Here is a 23,019-nt window from a genome sequence, read left to right as displayed (position 1 = left end):
TCCCACTTCACATAGTTGAGAATGTTTCATTTAAGTAACAGAATTGCATAATACCTACACTGACGACTCTGGAATCCATTACTTCGTGACAGTCAGCTTGCTGACGAAGCACCATGTAATCCATCACCGGGAGATTTCAGTGGATTTGATTGGTGCCAATGGTGCCATGTATGGTGCCAGGTAAAGTGATAAAAGAGTAAACTTTCAGTAACGTGATAAAAACGTTACTATACATGGATGGTGACACCCGGCGTTCTTGTCCTATTCTACCCGCAAGAACACACAACTTGTTTGATTTTTAGCTGTCTGACGTCACGCAACAGAACACCGTCGGTGAAGCATCTGTTAAAGGAAAATGTCATAAGTACTGATACAGTCTATCAAAACATAAATGTCAACAGAGATAACTTTTTACGTCCTGTGTAGGTCATTTTAATGTTAAAGTATATTTTTTTCTTTCTTTTTCTTTGTTACTCACACTGTTTACCGTTCACTGTGTCTTATTTCACTCTGTTGAAAATAGAAGATGCTTGGCCAAAACTGTTTACGTAGAAAAATAGCTGAGGTAACGTAGCCAGTCATGTAATATAATGTCTTAGGACAGTTACTGAACACTTCAACCAGCCACGATCTACATGTATTTATATTTATATGGTAGACTCAACAAACGAGAGGACGGAAAAGTCACTTTTTGAGTGAGTGACAGGATGTGTTTAGTTTTACGCAGCACTCAGTAATATTCCAGCTATATGGCGACGGTCTGTACCAGACAGTCCAGTGATCAATAGCATGAGCATCGATTAGGCATTGGGATACAATGACATTTGCCAACCATGTAAGCGAGTCTGACCACCTCTGACCATTCACGGGTGGTACACTTCTATGTATGATGCCGTCTTTATGATCTGATGGGTTGTCATGGTTTTTGATGATTTGCTTACGACAAGCATTGGTTACTGAAGATCACTTCTATTCCGACTCTTCACGGGTTGTATCGTTTTGAAACAAATGGACCGGACATATATTACATATTTTATCTCAACCAATACTTAACGATATAAAAGGAATTCCCATCCGGTAAATACGGTATTGCAAGTAAGTTTTTTGTGCATCTGAAAAGTAATCACTCGATAAAGCAATGTGAGATATGTTTTTCTTTCAGTTTTATAGAAGATTGTTTTTATGTAAGCTGCCCCAGATATATGGAAAACAGAATTGCAGGCTGACCCATCTATACATGAAAGACAGACTTCTAGTCTGACCTCTGTAGTCATTGAAGATAGAAGTGTAGACTCCCCTTACTAGCTAATATCATACAGGCGTTTGCGTTGTAGGTTGTCATAACCAGATAAGACTAACAGTTTGGGGAGCATTCTAGACGGACGGTGTAAGCATGACAAGTCTTTATGGATGATCAACTTCTTTACTGTGCAATAGTAACCTTTCGGTGTAGATGTTTATACCCTTTTCAAGCATTCCTCTTATGTACAAGCTCTAGAATGTCTCCCTCATGGTTGAAAATATATAAGTATCTATACCGAAACGTCCCTGTTGCATATTGAAAACGTTAATCACCCATAAAGGCTTGTCATTACTTTCGAATAAAGACTGCCGAAAGATAAACGGTGTCATCAATATATAAAAGCTACAACTGTAATTGATCCGATATGAATTGAAAGGTAGGCTGACCATACGAGATGTAAACGTATGTACAAACCAGACGTTTTCAGTAGAATTACAGGCTGCTCTCTAGATGTGCAAGGTAACACAGGGCTCCTAACAGTAGAATTACAGGCTGCTATCTAAATGTACTACGTGAAACCGGGCTCCTAACCAGACGTTTTCAGTAGAATTACAGGCTGCTATCTACATGTATAAAGTAAAAATCTCGGCTTTTCTAACTGTTTTCTGTGGAATAGATTACGATAAAATCCCGCATCGAGACATCTGAATGCTCAATCCTAAAATATTTAAACAGCTATGATTAATAATAGTCAGAACATGTTTAGAACTGTGCTCTAAGAATGTGTAACATATTTACTCACTGTGGAGGTATCATTCATCTGGCTTGTCGTGGGAGTTCTGGGAAATTTTCAGTTGTTTCGAGTACTATTATCACTAAGGAGCTGAACTTAAAATCTTAAAAAAACAACCACATGATGACCATGACCTGTGCATTTACAGTGACATGCTTCCCTTTCATTTGTCGTTGTGAAGGAAGACAACGTTATACAATATAACCGTAATAGAGATACACAGATATACCCGTTATAGGGGTAAACAGATATACAATGGGAGCTGTCAAAACTGGCTTCAGTCCAATCTGCCAACACCGGCATAACATCTCAGTCGCGTCCGTGGCTTGTAAATTTATCATTAGCTCTACAATCCGACACGTTGTCTAAACCGGATAGTTTCTTCAGTCCTAGTGAGTACCGGTTTAAACAGCTTCCCCTGTACCTGCCATAGAGGTATTCAGATATACCCGTCTAACCGGTACACTGATATACTGGTACACACTACTTCAGGCATATCCACCACAGACATACCCGTCACAGATCTTCGAAGTCGAACAGGTACACATTGAGGCATACAAATATACCCGTCATAGAGGTACAAAGATAGAGGGGTACACAGATATACCAGTTATTGTTATAGTACTAACTTTGAGACAAATAATGATGTATAACAATGTATAACACTCAATAATCTGATGTTTAACGTCGCACATAAGAATATTTTGCTCATATGACGACGTGCATGCGTGTTTATGTGTGGATGCATGCCGACCAGTCCTCATTGTATCTGTTGATGCCAAGCACCAGTCAGGGATCAACAAGTTATATTATTTGAACGTATGACTCATCCGGAGATCGAACCCGTGACCTCCCGCTCTCTGGGCAAACGTTCTAACCACTGCACCACAGAGGCGGTCCTCAATGATGTGAAAATGTGTCTTGAATTCGACAACACTTTAGAGGTACGAGGGGCTTTCAATAAGTTTTGCAAGCTGGGAATTTGTGTTTACATTTACAGTGTCAGTTCTTAGCAGGTGTTACCTTAGTCAAAACATAATGTTCACACATGTCATCAGAATTCCTAAACACAACAATAATTTAGATATATGCTCCATTGACCGAGGGGTCTCCATTGTTATGGATTCCCTGAAACACGAGCAACGCGCTGTAGTAAAGTTCCTGACAAAGGAAGGATGCCAAGCTGAAAACATACATAATCGCACGTGTAATGTGATGGGTGAGGATGCTCCTAGCTTTTCCACAGTTTGTCGCTGGTCTCTTCAGTTTAAGCGGGGCAGGAAGTCCATAGACGATGAACCACGGTCAGGCAGGCCCTCAGAGATCACCAACCGGACTGTTATCGCAGCTATAGGAAAAAAAGAATTTTAGCAGACCGGCGAGTGAAAGTGCCAGAATTGTCTTTGGAATTCTAGATATCGATATCGTTTGGGAGTGTTGAAAAGATAATTTATGATCATCTTGGAATGTGCAAAGTGTCTCCAAGATGTGTACCCAGATACCTCAGCGCTCAAGGTCGCCATCAAAGCACTGAGAGTTGTAAGGGGCACCTGGATGAAGCAGATAAAGCCAGATTTCTTTCTCATCTGGTGACAGGTGACGAAACATGGATCCCCACTGGGATCCTGAACCTAAACTGAAATCCATGCAGTTTAGGCACCCCAGTTCCCCTCCTCCACAGAAGTTTCGCACTCAACCGTCTGCTGGCAATGTTAGGGCCACTACCTTTTGGGATGCCACTGGCATATTATTAATTGATTACTTGCCACACACAACTACAACTAATGGTCAATATTATGCCAACTTAATGCAAGAACTGCGAAACTCCATTCCACAGAAACGTCGTGGAATTCGGTCACGTGGTGTTCTGCTTTTGCACGACAATGCCTCTGTTCACAAGTCTCGAGTTGCACAGGCTGCAATACGTGAATGTGGATTCGAACAGTTAGTCACCCAACCCACAGCCCAGACCTAGCCCCCGGCGATTTCTTCCTGTTCAGGAACCTGAAATCTGCCCTACTTCCCGGATGACGAAGATGTCAAAGCTGTGTGGCGTGGTTAGTTGGCAACCTGAAGACGTCTACAAAAGCGGTATCAAAAGCCTTAAAGAATAATGGAATAAGTATATTGAGATGAAGGGATGGTATACTGAAAAATAAAAGTAAAATATTAGTCATGCAAGTCTGTTTTATAGTGAAGCTATTGAACTGCCCTCGTAAGTTTACGATTTGTGAACATCGAATCCCACTATATATGGTTGAGTATGATATAAGGGTAACGCTGTTTTCAGAGCATTTTATCATTTGCAGGGGAGCGAGAACTTCCATTAACTGCCCGACGAAGGAGGCAAATCATAATGCCCTAAAAATATCGTTACCGTTGTTATAGCTAAAATGAACAGAATTTTTAATGAAATACGAATAAAAGCGGCATAGGTTTTGAAGCAATTACTGTAACAACAAACGACGGAGGTCACTGACACATGTTTTACAAATATGGATACCTTATAGAACAGCACAGATGACGTCACTATGGAGAATGACGACATTCGACCTTGACCTTTGCCCACAGTACCAGGCGGCATTGCTTTCAATGCTCAACAACGTTAGAGTTCCAGTCAATTGTTATGGTTGTCACCGGCAAGAATGTCCATAATGGCATAGGTACACGTGACAAATAGTCATAAATATCGTCATTACGACGAGTCGTAGGTGGTTGAACATCAACAGCTGATCGACTATTGACGTCACCTAACAACGGGCTTGATAATGGCTCGTCGTCAATCATTTTGCGGGAACTATCATTCTGACAATGTGCGGGCGTTTTAATGATAATCTATCATATTAGCTATGATATTGGTTAATGTAACAGTTTTGCGTCATACTTACTACACTAATGACTGTGCTAGCCATTTTTTCGTCACTGCTTAGTTTGCCCTTTAATGTGAAGAAAAACCTGGACAAATAATCATTGATTTCAGACATATAGACGACAATATTTCCAATGCCAACGAAGTACACTCAAATGTGACACAAAACAGAATATATATAGATATATGTGTGTGTGCTTGCGTGCGTTCGTGCGTGCGTGCGTGTGTGTCCATGTACCTGTCAAAACGGAATTGATATTCTCCTGTTTTCAAAGTGTCGTGTTCATAACATCTCATCTCCAAATAAAACAACTTCACTAAACAATGTACATTAACAAAGAGATATTTCACAGTTCAAACTCTTTATTGCTTAATCAACAGAAGTGCATATTGTCGAATGTAGGTAATAGTTTTGTAGTTATAGAAAAATAAATACATCATAAGGCCACATGAGCTTCATCACAGAGTAGAATTAGAAAGTGATCAGATCATTTCGCTTCCAAGTAACATCATCGTCATAGGGTCGAAGCCTCGACCGCCTCTTCGGTTGTTGCGGTTGCCCATGAGAGCCATCAAGGGCCACATGTTGTCCACGCCGCTCATCATGGCGTAAGGCATGATCATATTGTTGGTCTGTCCTGGGTTCATCATCATGCTGTACATGGCCATTCTGCGTCCTTTGTCACCCCCCATCACCAGGAATGGGAGATAGTTCATGGAGGACTGGTGATTGTTGTTGGCACGCTGATGGTTGTTGGCAGTAGCCGTCGGATGGTTGTTGGCAGTAGCCGTCGGATGGTTGTTGTTGAAGACGTTGCTGGCTTGGGCCAAGAGACTGTCAGGTATGGGGTTCGGATTCTGTACAGGTGAGAGAGCAACACCGTTGGCGGTGTTGTCCAGGGGAACGTTGGGTGCTGTTATGCCCGGGGTGACATTATTTTGAGCTGAAGCACAAGTTTCGAAAAACAGGACAATTAGTCTCACTGCCTAGATATAACATAATTTAAGGGAACATTTTGAATGTATGAAACATTACGGAAACATCATGAGAAAATGTCAGACAATATTCGATGTGATGCTTTCTTGACGAGTGGAACTTTGAATGCTGCCAGTCCAGTAGTGACCCTGTGAGAAAGCAAAAGACTATTCATCTCATAATAATAATATGCATAAAATAACTCAAAAGAAAACACTGAATACTATATAAAATACATGCGATCGGAACATTGTTAGGACAGACGTAAATATCACATGTGTGTGGCAGGATACATTTATACCCGTATTTCCCAGTGTTTGATATTTGGGTCAGAGGTCGCCCCCAGAATATGCAAAGGAGATTAAAATGATTTGAATAAACTCGTCAACCTCAGGTGTATCCGGGCCAATAAACTTGACATTGTCGTTTTAGATGTGATCAAATAAAACCCTATATCATCAGTTGTTTAGGCCCATTTAACACTAATGGTATTGATATACGTAATAAGACCTCCCTTACGAATTACAAAGTACCACGTTTTCCCACTTCCCATTGAGTTCAAGATGAGCCTTACCAGCGAGACTCGCCGGAACTCCCTTTGCTGTACATGTAATACATGTATGTATTGTATGTCTATTAATCTGTAAAATGTTAACAATGCTGATTACAATGTAATGATGAACAATTTGTTAAAAATATAGAAATACGAAAATGCTAAAAATGAAATACACTACTTACCTCGAATCTTGACTGCCACCAGGGCGAAAATCACGCATGCAACTGCTTTCATTATTCGTCTTTTCTGTGGACAAAAATAATATGAGCTGGAAAATAGAACACACGGAACAGCACAAGCTTCAGAATTATCGTTGAATTATCGTTGGTTAAGGATTAATGTCAATATGAGTGACGTTAAAACTTAACATCAGCTTAGTTCATTTATGCAGCGCATAAAGAGCGACATGAGTGTAAACAACTGAAGGCAACGCAACAATTCGGCATGTCTTTGGTGACGTCGAGAAATCAGCAAAATGACGAGTTTCCTACACATTTTCTATACAATTAACTGAAAATCGTTCCTTCTATGACGTCACTGTAGTGCTCAGGCGAAAGAGTTACGTAACCTGTTTGCGGTTTCGTTTGCGGTCGAGAGAGAAGCAGACGGCTTTTTAACAACTTTTGAGCGTTTGGTATTAATTAACCACAAGTTTTTTTTATAAAAAAATGATGGACCGTTTATGACTAACCAGAAATCTTCTATGCAGTGATAAAATGAGTACCCATAAATTGAGATTAGTTGTTCTTTACGGAGGACTGGACATCGTTAAATCTCTATGTATAATAGATACAAAACTAAAGGTTTCTTACCTTGTGTTGCTTCTGAACCAGAACTCGAGCCAGGGACGATATGTGGGATATCCAACACCGGGCCCTTTATATTCCCTGGTGCAGCAGTGGGCCGTCATATCCCGTCAGTCATCCATTACACACCCGCATGATGGACATGATGTAAGTTGTCAAGTGATCATGCTCATGAACTTAACATATTCCTTGTGATATACGCTAGTGTATAAACTTATACCGCACAGTTATTGAATAACAGCCTCCTGTTCTTGTAACAGTGGTCGCTCCACGCCCGGACTGGCAGCTGTGATTAATGATTCAATTAATATTGTACAGCTGCTGCGTAAGAAATTATAAGCAACTTGAGCTCAAAGTAATGTTAGCATCGCAAGAGACAGTTCCGTCATCGCAAGGGAAATTTAGTGAGTTAACTAAGGCTGCAAAAAGAAAAATCAAAATGTTTCTCGGGCACATATTTTTCAGAAATATAGCTAGGGAAGTTTAGCACGTGTTAATGAGTTGTAGATTCAATCACAGACACACTCATTCTTATAGTGGACAGGTGGATGATCGGAACGCATCCAAGTCATAATGATTTTTTTAAATGGCAGTAAAAAATGTTACGTGCACAAATAAAAGTGACGCGGCGATGCCCGACAAACATTTCACTGTTTTTATTTAGGCTGATGCTTTAGCAGTGGAACATCTCTTCGTATAACTTACCTGAAAGTGCGAACGCTTGTCATATTGTCTTTTGTCCATCATGTTGATGTTGATTTAAAAAAGAAAGGATTTTATATGGATTGTGTGGTGTGTTTGTTTCGACAATAGTTAACGCACCTTTGCCTGCGTCTGTGACGTGTGCCGCCGAATAGGAAACAAATGATATCATCATAAATGATAATGATTCATAAGAGCAATATACAATGGAGAGTGCCTTGAACATTCATTTCTCATGTTGATGTAAAGTGCCTTCCTCCTATATTTACACAGCTTATTATAATTATCATATTCTGAGACAACTGGTAATGCATATCAATCTGGCCCTCTCACGCACTGAAAATAAATCTACTAAATAATATGAACAATATTTCTTATACTTGAAAAACTAAGATTATGACATGAACAATAAATTTCGGGTAGTTGGCGTCATTACGGCACTAACAATTTAGCTATTGTTCGGATATTTTCGTCTGACAAGTTCTAAAAGACGCAGCTCTGATTTCATAGGACACAATGAAGCATATTAAAGAGTGCCATCACAGTATTGTGTGGGCGACGTGGGAAAAACACTAAGGAAATATACTTTCTGCTATTTGAAACACAAAACATCAGTCATGAGCACTAGCTACAGTCCGTTTGATTCCATTTGAGACCGATGAATTGCTCACTAACACAAAATCTAATAATTGCAACAAAACCAAATTTTGCACAGTCACATGAAATCGACAGACCAATTCTGATGATGTGTCTCATAATTTGGGACACCCGAAAAAAAAGTTGTTTAACAAACGATCATCAATTTCTTGTCACCTTTCGCTATTTTGTACGAGGGGGGCTTCTTGCTGGTAGAACAGCCAGATGGGCAAGGTGCACGTGTGAAATTGACACGTGTGATTTGCTCGGCAAACCAGACATTCGTGATTGCAGTACCTGAAACAATGGGATTATCACAAATCAATTATTTGCAAAGTATTTAACTTTATTTAAAAAAACGAAGGTGGAAGGGGTAGGCGTCAATATATTTTGGCTTAGTATCATTTACGAACTGCACGTGCTGTTAGGATGACGTAATGCAAGTTAAAAACTATCTTGAAAAACTGCACGGACACAACTGAGGGGACCGTCTCAAAACCCACACGATGTGAGAAAGTGGATTCATTTCAACAACAACTGGTTAGAAACGCCATTATGTCTTTACATAAACAAAATACCTTTGTCTCTCTGCGTATTCTGAAAAAGCATATGGAGACAAATCATTCTTTGGTCTTTTCAAAATATCAGTTATGGAAGCTGCTTCACAAATTTGGTTTCCGCTACAAAAAAGCAAGCTCAGAAAACAGACGTGCAGTGTGCGAGAGGTCTGATATTGTTCAACTAAAAAACCAGTACTTACGCACAATTCGAATGAAACGTACAGAGGGTTACGAACCTGTATATTTGGACGAAACATGGGTAAATGCTTCCCATACCACAGGATCACAATGGTTCGCTAGCGCCTCTTCAGAGTCCTGTGCCAGAAAATTGGCAAGGGAGAGCGACTAATTGTGCTCCATGCTGGTTGCAAGAGTCGGGGATTCCTACCTGGCTGCTCCCTAGTCTTCAAGGCAAAATCTTAAGAGACTATCATACCGAAATGAACGGGATGGTTTTCTTAGAATGGGTACAAAATCAATTGGTACCAGCACTGCCCTCCCAAAGTCTGATTGTCATGGATAACGCTCCATATCATGGCGTTCAAGTACCTAATACAAAGGCCCCAACATCTAATAGTAAGAAGGGGGACATGATAGAATGGTTACAAAACAAAGTAATGTCGTATCCAGAAAGAGCAACCAAACCTGTTCTGTATGACATCATAAAGTCAAATAATACCACACCTGTCTTTAAGGTTGATGAGTACCTTACAGAAGATGGTCATTCAGTTTTGCGATTGTCATTCTATCATTGCGATTTAAACCCAATAGAACTCATTTATGGTATGATGAAATCGGATGTTGGCAGGCATTCAAACTGCAGGATGTACAGAGGATTGTTCAACAGTCAATAGGCACCATCACGCAGGAAACATGGCAAAAGTGCGTTGAGAAAGTTGAGAATGAAATAGAAAGTCATTATTGGGAACAAAGTGGACTGGACCATGCCACCATCAAGCCAATCGTCATCAGGGTAGACTCTGACGACAGCGACACCGATTCGGACAACAGCGTCTTCTGATAGTGGCAACACTGAAACACTGACTCCCGTTGAACATGTCAAGTGGTAACCAGATAACGGCATTTGAGATGACCCCATCTTCACAACACACGCTTGTTGATTACCTGGCGGTTCTACCAACAAGTGCACTACTCCCATATGGCCGATCATCTCTAATACCTGTATAATTATAGAGTAACTTGTCCCTTTCGGAACGTCTGGTCAAAACACTAACTCAATACAGCTGTACGTACATTGAGCACCATTGATGAAACGTCTTCATAAGGAGTTAAATAAACTTGCTATAATTGTGGCACTGAAATACGGCTCTTGGCTATTTGTTTCTTTTCATAAAGGTGTCTGTATGATAAATTAACTCACCTACTCGGAAACTGTTAGTTCATTAGTACATATATGGACTTCCTTTATGTAACCAGTATGTGTCAAAGCTTAATATATTCTAGACAAGGTTTGCCCTTTCTTATTTCTGGAATGCGGCTCAAGCGTCATGGAGCCACTCCGTCACAACTACTACTACTACTACTATTACTACTACTACTACTACTACTACTACGACGACGACGACGACGACTACTACTACTACTACTACTACTGCTACTGCTGCTGCTGCTACTACTACTACTACCTCTATTACTACCGCTATAGTTACCAATCCAGCTACATTTACGACAACAACAAATACCGCCATAACCGCTGTGACTACGACTTCGACTACGTCTACTGCTCCGTTAACGCCGAGCCAAATATTTATTTCACAGCTATCAACAGATGACCACTCATGCAGAAACGTGTGATATGAAGCACATATATACATCGTTAACCTAACTGCTACCTCACTGTGGTTGAGAATAATAGCATAAGACATGCCCCCCTTCGTAATACAGTAATACATGTACTGTATGCTAACAAGTTCTGACTCTAGGATATCACATTTTTAACAACGAAAGCCAATATATAATTACGTCGTGTGAAGGAATATGAAGTTTGCAAGGATTACCTTATGTTCTAATCCTGTAAATAATTAAGACTTACACGTCTATGCAATGCAGGAATACTCATACCATCTTTCTGAATACATTGTATCATCACTAAATTTGCAGATATCCATAAGTATTCTTCGGCGTTGGTGTTTGTATGAAAATGTCTTTATTCCAATGTTACCTTAACTTGTCGAAACAGTACAGAGCTGGGTTAGAACTGATCTTCAGTAATCCATGTTTGTCGTAAGAGGCGACTTATGCGGTCGGGTGACACTTCATCATATCCTAACTGCATAGACTGATGTTCATGCTGTTGATCACTGAATTGTCTGATCGAAACTCGATTGTTTACACACCATCACCATACAGCTGGAATATTGCGCAGTGCCGCTTAAAACTATACCCACTTATAGCAGCAGTTATTATTTGAATCATTGTAATGCATGATTTACTGAAATGTATACTTTTCCTTTAAATATCATATGACTGGCGCAAATGTATCTTTTCGCGGTCATTTTGTCACTACAACAATGGCCTGCTCTCTATTAGCCACAGGAATCGGTGGAACTGAACTTCTGTTTACGTATTTGATGTTTTGGGTCAGAACAGAAATTTGTGTGGTCCAATACCGAGCTTAAATTAACACCCCCACCCATATGTAACGGTTGTCATCGATACATGAACCAATGGAACATTCTGACTATGCACTGCCATAATGAAATACATGATGTGTTTACAGTTTATGCTCCATGGTTCCACAACTGAAATTCTAATTCGGTTATCATAATTTGCAACTCACTCACTCACTCACTGAATGAGAAGGTGAAAGTATGAATTTCATCTTGATGCAAAAATCTTTATTTTCATTATGATGCGGATACAGATGCTTGTACATTCTGTAAGAAGAAAGTGACAATCACATATCTTGCAAGGACAATAACTTATGTGATGACCTAACACTAAATCATTACTACAATCAAAACGTTTTAGATATATCAAACATGAAATTGCCAGTCTGCAAATATGTGTTTCTAGATGGTAAAGTGATCAGGCATTTCAGGGTTGTGTCCGAAGGAGACATTTGCTTGGGGGTTGGCAAAAATTACCCAGTGAAACTGAATTGCCCGATAAGCATTTTCCAACATAGTTTATTGAAAAACTTAGTGAAATGTACCGCAATAGTGACATTATCAGTCACTGACAAAGGTATTCATCAGTACCAATACTCGGTTTCACAGAATGATTACATAAAACATTAGATGGACATATTTTACTCCTGTGAAGTATAGAGAGTTATTTGACAATGTCAAAGCATTTTCGTTTTTGCTTAAACTATTTAAACAGTATATTAGCAGGGGTTGGTAATGGTGGGCTCTTACATCAATAAATAGGTGACGTGGAGTAGATGAATTAATACTAGCGTTTAGATCATTTCGCTTCCAAGTAACATCATCGTCATGGGGTCGAAGCCTCGTCCGCCTCTTCGGTTGTTGCGGTTGCCCATGAGAGCCATCAAGGGCCACATGTTGTCCACGCCACTCATCATGGCGTAAGGCATGATCATATTGTTGGTTTGTCCTGGGTTCATCATCATGCTGTACATGGCCATTCTGCGTCCTTTGTCACCCCCCATCACCAGGAATGGGAGATAGTTCATGGAGGACTGGTGATTGTTGTTGGCACGCTGATGGTTGTTGGCAGTAGCCGTCGGATGGTTGTTGTTGAAGACGTTGCTGGCTTGGGCCAAGAGGTCGCCTGGTATCAGACTCGGGTTCTGTACAGGTGAGAGAGCAACACCGTTGGCGGTGTTGTCCAGGGGAACGTTGGGTGCTGTTATGCCCGGGGTGACATTATTTTGAGCTGAAGCACAAGTTTCGAAAAACAGGACAATTAGTCTCACTGCCTAGATATAACATAATTTAAGGGAACATTTTGAATGTATGAAACATTACGGAAACATCATGAGAAAATGTCAGACAATATTCGATGTGATGCTTTCTTGACGAGTGGAACTTTGAATGCTGCCAGTCCAGTAGTGACCCTGTGAGAAAGCAAAAGACTATTCATCTCATAATAATAATATGCATAAAATAACTCAAAAGAAAACACTGAATACTATATAAAATACATGCGATCGGAACATTGTTAGGACAGACGTAAATATCACATGTGTGTGGCAGGATACATTTATACCCGTATTTCCCAGTGTTTGATATTTGGGTCAGAGGTCGCCCCCAGAATATGCAAAGGAGATTAAAATGATTTGAATAAACTCGTCAACCTCAGGTGTATCCGGGCCAATAAACTTGACATTGTCGTTTTAGATGTGATCAAATAAAACCCTATATCATCAGTTGTTTAGGCCCATTTAACACTAATGGCATTGATATACGTAATAAGACCTCCCTTACGAATTACAAAGTACCACGTTTTCCCACTTCCCATTGAGTTCAAGATGAGCCAGCGAGACTCGCCGGAACTCCCTTTGCTGTACATGTAATACATGTATGTATTGTATGTCTATTAATCTGTAAAATGTTAACAATGCTGTTTACAATGTAATGATGAACAATTTGTTAAAAATATAGAAATACGAAAATACTAAAAATGAAATACACTACTTACCTCGAATCTTGACTGCCACCAGGGCGAAAATCACGCATGCAACTGCTTTCATTATTCGTCTTTTCTGTGGACAAAAATAATATGAGCTGGAAAATAGAACACACGGAACAGCACAAGCTTCAGAATTATCGTTGAATTATCGTTGGGTAAGGATTAATGTCAATATGAGTGACGTTAAAACTTAACATCAGCTTAGTTCATTTAAGCAGCGCATAAAGAGCGACATGAGTGTAAACAACTGAAGGCAACGCAACAATTCGGCATGTCTTTGGTGACGTCGAGAAATCAGCAAAATGACGAGTTTCCTACACATTTTCTATACAATTAACTGAAAATCGTTCCTTCTATGACGTCACTGTAGTGCTCAGGCGAAAGAGTTACGTAACCTGTCTGCGGTTTCGTTTGCGGGCGAGAGAGAAGCAGACGGCTTTTTAACAACTTTTGAGCGTTTGGTATTAATTAACCACAAGTTTTTTTTTAAAAAAAATGATGGTCCGTTTATGACTAACCAGAAATCTTTCTATGCAGTGATAAAATGAGTACCCATAAATTGAGATTAGTTGTTCTTTACGGAGGACTGGACATCGTTAAATCTCTATGTATAATAGATACAAAACTAAAGGTTTCTTACCTTGTGCTGCTTCTGAACCAGAACTCGAGCCAGGGACGATATGTGGGATATCCAACACCGGGCCCTTTATATTCCCTGGTGCAGCAGTGGGCCGTCATATCCCGTCAGTCATCCATTACACACCCGCATGATGGACATGATGTAAGTTGTCAAGTGATCATGCTCATGAACTTAACATATTCCTTGTGATATACGCTAGTGTATAAACTTATACCGCACAGTTATTGAATAACAACCTCCTGTTCTTGTAACAGTGGTCGCTCCACGCCCGGACTGGCAGCTGTGATTAATGATTCAATTAATATTGTACAGCTGCTGCGTAAGAAATTATAAGCAACTTGAGCTCAAAGTAATGTTAGCATCGCAAGAGACAGTTCCGTCATCGCAAGGGAAATTTAGTGAGTTAACTAAGGCTGCAAAAAGAAAAATCAAAATGTTTCTCGGGCACATATTTTTCAGAAATATAGCTAGGGAAGTTTAGCACGTGTTAATGAGTTGTAGATTCAATCACAGACACACTCATTCTTATAGTGGACAGGTGGATGATCGGAACGCATCCAAGTCATAATGATTTTTTTAAATGGCAGTAAAAAATGTTACGTGCACAAATAAAAGTGACGCGGCGATGCCCGACAAACATTTCACTGTTTTTATTTAGGCTGATGCATTAGCAGTGGAACATCTCTTCGTATAACTTACCTGAAAGTGCGAACGCTTGTCATATTGTCTTTTGTCCATCATGTTGATGTTGATTTAAAAAAGAAAGGATTTTATATGGATTGTGTGGTGTGTTTGTTTCGACAATAGTTAACGCACCTTTGCCTGCGTCTGTGACGTGTGCCGCCGAATAGGAAACAAATGATATCATCATAAATGATAATGATTCATAAGAGCAATATACAATGGAGAGTGCCTTGAACATTCATTTCTCATGTTGATGTAAAGTGCCTTCCTCCTATATTTACACAGCTTATTATAATTATCATATTCTGAGACAACTGGTAATGCATATCAATCTGGCCCTCTCACGCACTGAAAATAAATCTACTAAATAATATGAACAATATTTCTTATACTTGAAAAACTAAGATTATGACATGAACAATAAATTTCGGGTAGTTGGCGTCATTACGGCACTAACAATTTAGCTATTGTTCGGATATTTTCGTCTGACAAGTTCTAAAAGACGCAGCTCTGATTTCATAGGACACAATGAAGCATATTAAAGAGTGCCATCACAGTATTGTGTGGGCGACGTGGGAAAAACACTAAGGAAATATACTTTCTGCTATTTGAAACACAAAACATCAGTCATGAGCACTAGCTACAGTCCGTTTGATTCCATTTGAGACCGATGAATTGCTCACTAACACAAAATCTAATAATTGCAACAAAACCAAATTTTGCACAGTCACATGAAATCGACAGACCAATTCTGATGATGTGTCTCATAATTTGGGACACCCGAAAAAAAAGTTGTTTAACAAACGATCATCAATTTCTTGTCACCTTTCGCTATTTTGTACGAGGGGGGCTTCTTGCTGGTAGAACAGCCAGATGGGCAAGGTGCACGTGTGAAATTGACACGTGTGATTTGCTCGGCAAACCAGACATTCGTGATTGCAGTACCTGAAACAATGGGATTATCACAAATCAATTATTTGCAAAGTATTTAACTTTATTAAAAAAAACGAAGGTGGAAGGGGTAGGCGTCAATATGTTTTGGCTTAGTATCATTTACGAACTGCACGTGCTGTTAGGATGACGTAATGCAAGTTAAAAACTATCTTGAAAAACTGCACGGACACAACTGAGGGGACCGTCTCAAAACCCACACGATGTGAGAAAGTGGATTCATTTCAACAACAACTGGTTAGAAACGCCATTATGTCTTTACATAAACAAAATACCTTTGTCTCTCTGCGTATTCTGAAAAAGCATATGGAGACAAATCATTCTTTGGTCTTTTCAAAATATCAGTTATGGAAGCTGCTTCACAAATTTGGTTTCCGCTACAAAAAAGCAAGCTCAGAAAACAGACGTGCAGTGTGCGAGAGGTCTGATATTGTTCAACTAAAAAACCAGTACTTACGCACAATTCGAATGAAACGTACAGAGGGTTACGAACCTGTATATTTGGACGAAACATGGGTAAATGCTTCCCATACCACAGGATCACAATGGTTCGCTAGCGCCTCTTCAGAGTCCTGTGCCAGAAAATTGGCAAGGGAGAGCGACTAATTGTGCTCCATGCTGGTTGCAAGAGTCGGGGATTCCTACCTGGCTGCTCCCTAGTCTTCAAGGCAAAATCTTAAGAGACTATCATACCGAAATGAACGGGATGGTTTTCTTAGAATGGGTACAAAATCAATTGGTACCAGCACTGCCCTCCCAAAGTCTGATTGTCATGGATAACGCTCCATATCATGGCGTTCAAGTACCTAATACAAAGGCCCCAACATCTAATAGTAAGAAGGGGGACATGATAGAATGGTTACAAAACAAAGTAATGTCGTATCCAGAAAGAGCAACCAAACCTGTTCTGTATGACATCATAAAGTCAAATAATACCACACCTGTCTTTAAGGTTGATGAGTACCTTACAGAAGATGGTCATTCAGTTTTGCGATTGCCATTCTATCATTGCGATTTAAACCCAATAGAACTCATTTATGGTATGATGAAATCGGATGTTGGCAGGCATTCAAACTGCAGGATGTACAGAGGATTGTTCAACAGTCAATAGGCACCATCACGCAGGAAACATGGCAAAAGTGCGTTGAGAAAGTTGAGAATGAAATAGAAAGTCATTATTGGGAACAAAGTGGACTGGACCATGCCACCATCAAGCCAATCGTCATCAGGGTAGACTCTGACGACAGCGACACCGATTCGGACAACAGCGTCTTCTGATAGTGGCAACACTGAAACACTGACTCCCGTTGAACATGTCAAGTGGTAACCAGATAACGGCATTTGAGATGACCCCATCTTCACAACACACGCTTGTTGATTACCTGGCGGTTCTACCAACAAGTGCACTACTCCCATATGGCCGATCATCTCTAATACCTGTATAATTATAGAGTAACTTGTCCCTTTCGGAACGTCTGGTCAAAACACTAACTCAATACAGCTGTACGTACATTGAGCACCATTGATGAAACGTCTTCATAAGGAGTTAAATAAACTTGCTATAATTGTGGCACTGAAATACGGCTCTTGGCTATTTGTTTCTTTTCATAAAGGTGTCTGTATGATAAATTAACTCACCTACTCGGAAACTGTTAGTTCATTAGTACATATATGGACTTCCTTTATGTAACCAGTATGTGTCAAAGCTTAATATATTCTAGACAAGGTTTGCCCTTTCTTATTTCTGGAATGCGGCTCAAGCGTCATGGAGCCACTCCGTCACAACTACTACTACTACTACTATTACTACTACTACTACTACTACGACGACGACGACGACGACGACGACGACGACGACGACTACGACTACTACTACTACTGCTACTGCTGCTGCTGCTACTACTACTACTACCTCTATTACTACCGCTATAGTTACCAATCCAGCTACATTTACGACAACAACAAATACCGCCATAACCGCTGTGACTACGACTTCGACTACGTCTACTGCTCCGTTAACGCCGAGCCAAATATTTATTTCACAGCTATCAACAGATGACCACTCATGCAGAAACGTGTGATATGAAGCACATATATACATCGTTAACCTAACTGCTACCTCACTGTGGTTGAGAATAATAGCATAAGACATGCCCCCCTTCGTAATACAGTAATACATGTACTGTATGCTAACAAGTTCTGACTCTAGGATATCACATTTTTAACAACGAAAGCCAGTATATAATTACGTCGTGTGAAGGAATATGAAGTTTGCAAGGATTACCTTATGTTCTAATCCTGTAAATAATTAAGACTTACACGTCTATGCAATGCAGGAATACTCATACCATCTTTCTGAATACATTGTATCATCACTAAATTTGCAGATATCCATAAGTATTCTTCGGCGTTGGTGTTTGTATGAAAATGTCTTTATTCCAATGTTACCTTAACTTGTCGAAACAGTACAGAGCTGGGTTAGAACTGATCTTCAGTAATCCATGTTTGTCGTAAGAGGCGACTTATGCGGTCGGGTGACACTTCATCATATCCTAACTGCATAGACTGATGTTCATGCTGTTGATCACTGAATTGTCTGATCGAAACTCGATTGTTTACACACCATCACCATACAGCTGGAATATTGCGCAGTGCCGCTTAAAACTATACCCACTCATAGCAGCAGTTTAAATTATTTGAATCATTGTTATGCATGATTTACTGAAATGTATACTTTTCCTTTAAATATCATATGACTGGCGCAAATGTATCTTTTCGCGGTCATTTTGTCACTACAACAATGGCCTGCTCTCTATTAGCCACAGGAATCGGTGGAACTGAACTTCTGTTTACGTATTTGATGTTTTGGGTCAGAACAGAAATTTGTGTGGTCCAATACCGAGCTTAAATTAACACCCCCACCCAGATGTAACGGTTGTCATCGATACATGAACCAATGGAACATTCTGACTATGCACTGCCATAATGAAATACATGATGTGTTTACAGTTTATGCTCCATGGTTCCACAACTGAAATTCTAATTCGGTTATCATAATTTGCAACTCACTCACTCACTCACTGAATGAGAAGGTGAAAGTATGAATTTCATCTTGATGCAAAAATCTTTATTTTCATTATGATGCGGATACAGATGCTTGTACATTCTGTAAGAAGAAAGTGACAATCACATATCTTGCAAGGACAATAACTTATGTGATGACCTAACACTAAATCATTACTACAATCAAAACGTTTTAGATATATCAAACATGAAATTGCCAGTCTGGAAATATGTGTTTCTAGATGGTAAAGTGATCAGGCATTTCAGGGTTGTGTCCGAAGGAGACATTTGCTTGGGGGTTGGCAAAAATTACCCAGTGAAACTGAATTGCCCGATAAGCATTTTCCAACATAGTTTATTGAAAAACTTAGTGAAATGTACCGCAATACTGACATTATCAGTCACTGACAAAGGTATTCATCAGTACCAATACTCGGTTTCACAGAATGATTACATAAAACATTAGATGGACATATTTTACTCCTGTGAAGTATAGAGAGTTATTTGACAATGTCAAAGCATTTTCGTTTTTGCTTAAACTATTTAAACAGTATATTAGCAGGGGTTGGTAATGGTGGGCTCTTACATCAATAAATAGGTGACGTGGAGTAGATGAATTAATACTAGCGTTTAGATCATTTCGCTTCCAAGTAACATCATCGTCATGGGGTCGAAGCCTCGTCCGCCTCTTCGGTTGTTGCGGTTGCCCATGAGAGCCATCAAGGGCCACATGTTGTCCACGCCGCTCATCATGGCGTAAGGCATGATCATATTGTTGGTTTGTCCTGGGTTCATCATCATGCTGTACATGGCCATTCTGCGTCCTTTGTCACCCCCCATCACCAGGAATGGGAGATAGTTCATGGGGGACTGATGATTGTTGTTGGCACGCTGATGGTTGTTGGCAGTAGCCGTCGGATGGTTGTTATTGAAGACGTTGCTGGCTTGGGCCAAGAGACTGTCAGGTATGGGGTTCGGATTCTGTACAGGTGAGAGAGGTACACCGTTGGCGGCGTTGCCGAGGGGGTCGTTGGGTGTCGTTAAGCCAGGGGCGACGCTGCTCGGGGCCGATAAAGGCATCATTTGGCCTGTTTAACATTGATAAAAAATATATTATCAAGAGACTAATATATAGCGTAATCCTTTTAAGTAAACTCTGAACTCATCTATGTTGTTGTGCGTATCTTAATGCAAGGATAATAAATATCAGTGAGCCAGTGTTGCTCACAGATGTACATTTAAAAATGACATCATTCTGAGTTTGGACGTACCATCGATAGTGATTGCCGCAAGGGTGAAAATAACACACACAGCCGTCCTCATGATTCGACAAGGCAGGACAAAGCGATCCTATAAACATAATAATTTCAATAATTAATATTGATATTGATACTGATAATGAGATATTGTTATTGATCATACTGACTAAGTGTGTCCCATCTGGAATGTATCTGCAACATAGTGATCATGAATACTGAGAAATTGGGGTTTTCTGTCAAATAATTCAATATCAAATGTTGAGGGATAGTGTGGTAGCCTACTTGTTACAGCGTCCACTGAACACCCGTATTTGTTTCCGATGGTTGTTGCAAAACACGGCGTAAAACTAAACTCACTCACTCCAAGCAGCGTTAGACCCTCGCTGTTCGACTTATTATTACTTACTCACACATGCTTCTAAAGACCAATGAGAATGATACGGTTGATGTTTGCAAAATATAGTTTTCTAAAACATGTTTTTATTACACTAATATAATCTCATATTTTAAAAGTTATAAAATATATTAAAATACTGTGGAAAACAGCATGCTGTTATTTCTGGAAACGAGATTTTGTTTTCTAGGTTGATGAAAGTTTACGAATGACAAAATACACTCTCCCTGTTGTAAATTAAGATAATCAGATCAGAATTTCAGTTGTGGAACCATAGTATTAACTGTAAACAAATCAGATGGCAGTGCCCTAATGACAGTGCTCCAGTCCTTCATGTATCAATAACAACCGTTACAGGTGGGTGGGGGTGTTAATTTCAGCTACGTGTTGGACCACACACAAATCTTTTCTGCCCCCCAAACATCAAATATTTAAATAGAAATGGGGTTCCACCGATTCATATTACTAATATGGTGACAAAATAAGATTTCAGTAAATCATGCATAACAGTGATTCCAATAACTTAAACTGCTGCTACGAGTGAGTGAGTATGGTTTTACGCAATATCAGCAATATTCCAGCTATGTGGCTGTATGTAATCGAATGTGGACCAGACAATTCAGTGATCAACAGCATGGACATCGATCTGTCGAACTGGTAACTGATGACACGTGTCAATCAAAGCAGTGAACCTGACCACCCGATCCCATTAGCCGCCTCTTACGACAAGCATGGGTTAATGAAGATCAATTCTAACCTACATAAAATATATACAGAACATATGAATCGACGCAAATGTTTCTTACCACCTGCTGCAGCTGAACCAGAACTCAAGCAAGAGTCAATGTGACTATTGTCCAAATCTGGTGAGTTCTTATACCTGCAGTTCGACGTCATAGCCGTCAGTCATTCATTACAGAACATGGCGGTCTCGTTGTAAATTGTCTCAGGAGCATAACATCATGACTCTGTGATACGATAATGCTTGTCATTACGTAATGGTCAGAGCACAAATGACCGCCATCACTCATGGGTCTGAATACTGTGGATCTGTACACATGTTTTGTCTCTGTGACTTATCAATCAACTTGACAGCTGTTTCCTCAGTGTCCGGAGTAACAATTGTGCATTTATGTCTCCAACGTTTGAAATACTTTGACCTGTCGTACATATATAAAGTGTCAGGCAAAACAAAGTAGGGATTGAAAATTGCGTTTGACCAAAATATTACAATATTATAATACTACAATGTTCCCGAAACACGAAGACGTAGGGACCAAAATACAAATATGATAGTCCAATCAGATATCACTATCATTAACAATTTTAGTTTGTTGTATTAGTTTCTCTGACCCGTGAAGATCGGGGATAGAATTAGTTTTAAGTAATCCATGCTTTTCGTAAGAGAATGAACGTATATTTTCACTTGAACATATCATCTTTTGCTTTATCTTGTGAACGTTTTCGTTGGCTTATTAAAGACGTAAGAACGTCACTGCGATTTTTAATGTTGAAATTTGCATCGAAACGTGAGGTTATTTGAACACGTTCGTGTTAGCAGAAAATATAATATAAATATAACATTAATAAGAAATTCCACATAGAGACTGATGCATTTATATTCAAATATAAAGTGAATAAAAATTTAATCGCCACCCCGTATATTTTGCAAAAGAAATGACTGACACGTAAGAAATTTTTCAGAAAAAACGAGCTGTCATAATTTAGTTTAGTACTTTTAGTTTTAAAACAAAACCATAATGGAAATTATCTTTTGCTTTAAACAGGATGCATGCGCTTTTGGAAAACATGCATTTTGTGTTTCCTCAAAACGTGTACCTTCTTTTGAAAAGTGAAAATCAGAAATGACTGGTATATGGTTACATGATCCTCACTTTTAATTAGTGAAACCTTGTAGAAGTACATCGGGAATAGTTATTTTTATTTTAAAAGCGGTGTCATCATATCTGCAACAATATTTCCTTTACTTGTAAATACAAATGGCTATGACATCCCTAAAACAGTTGAACCTTCTCTAAATGTGGATTGGTCTTCCCAGTTAGTTCACAGGCTCACATCTTAGTTTTGAAACAAGCTGGCTCTTAACTTTTTATTCTCGGTGTAGATAATGTAAGGGACGATGCATTAATATATTGTGAATCAGTGAAATAGACATTTCAGTAATTTCATTCCCTTCTTGTACCTGGGCAGGGGCTGTGGGGTTGGCTAATGGTTAAGCGTTCGCTCGTCACGCCAAAGACCCGGATTCG

The 23,019-nt window shown here is 39.6% G+C and overlaps 2 protein-coding genes across 2 annotated transcripts; both read right to left on the bottom strand.

Moving 5' to 3' along the window:
• Positions 1 to 5,376: 5,376 nt before the first annotated feature.
• LOC137290838 (uncharacterized) lies at positions 5,377 to 6,671 on the bottom strand. The gene is made up of 2 exons (XM_067821985.1): positions 6,620 to 6,671; positions 5,377 to 5,849 (listed from the first exon to the last, which is right to left on the bottom strand). Exons 1-2 carry the CDS (start codon positions 6,669 to 6,671, stop codon positions 5,389 to 5,391), a joined length of 513 nt encoding a protein of 170 aa, XP_067678086.1. The 3' UTR covers positions 5,377 to 5,388.
• A 5,850-nt stretch (positions 6,672 to 12,521) lies between these two features.
• LOC137291650 (uncharacterized) lies at positions 12,522 to 14,411 on the bottom strand. The gene is made up of 3 exons (XM_067823067.1): positions 14,399 to 14,411; positions 13,768 to 13,831; positions 12,522 to 13,002 (listed from the first exon to the last, which is right to left on the bottom strand). The coding sequence occupies exons 2-3, from the start codon at positions 13,817 to 13,819 to the stop codon at positions 12,566 to 12,568; spliced, it is 489 nt and encodes a 162-aa protein (XP_067679168.1). The 5' UTR covers positions 13,820 to 13,831; positions 14,399 to 14,411; the 3' UTR covers positions 12,522 to 12,565.
• Between the last annotated feature and the right edge of the window lie 8,608 nt (positions 14,412 to 23,019).

Source organism: Haliotis asinina, chromosome 7 (genome assembly GCF_037392515.1).
Source record: "Haliotis asinina isolate JCU_RB_2024 chromosome 7, JCU_Hal_asi_v2, whole genome shotgun sequence".
In the NCBI taxonomy this organism is placed as follows: Eukaryota; Metazoa; Mollusca; class Gastropoda; order Lepetellida; family Haliotidae; genus Haliotis; species Haliotis asinina.
This window is presented reverse-complemented; position numbering and strand designations above follow the sequence as displayed.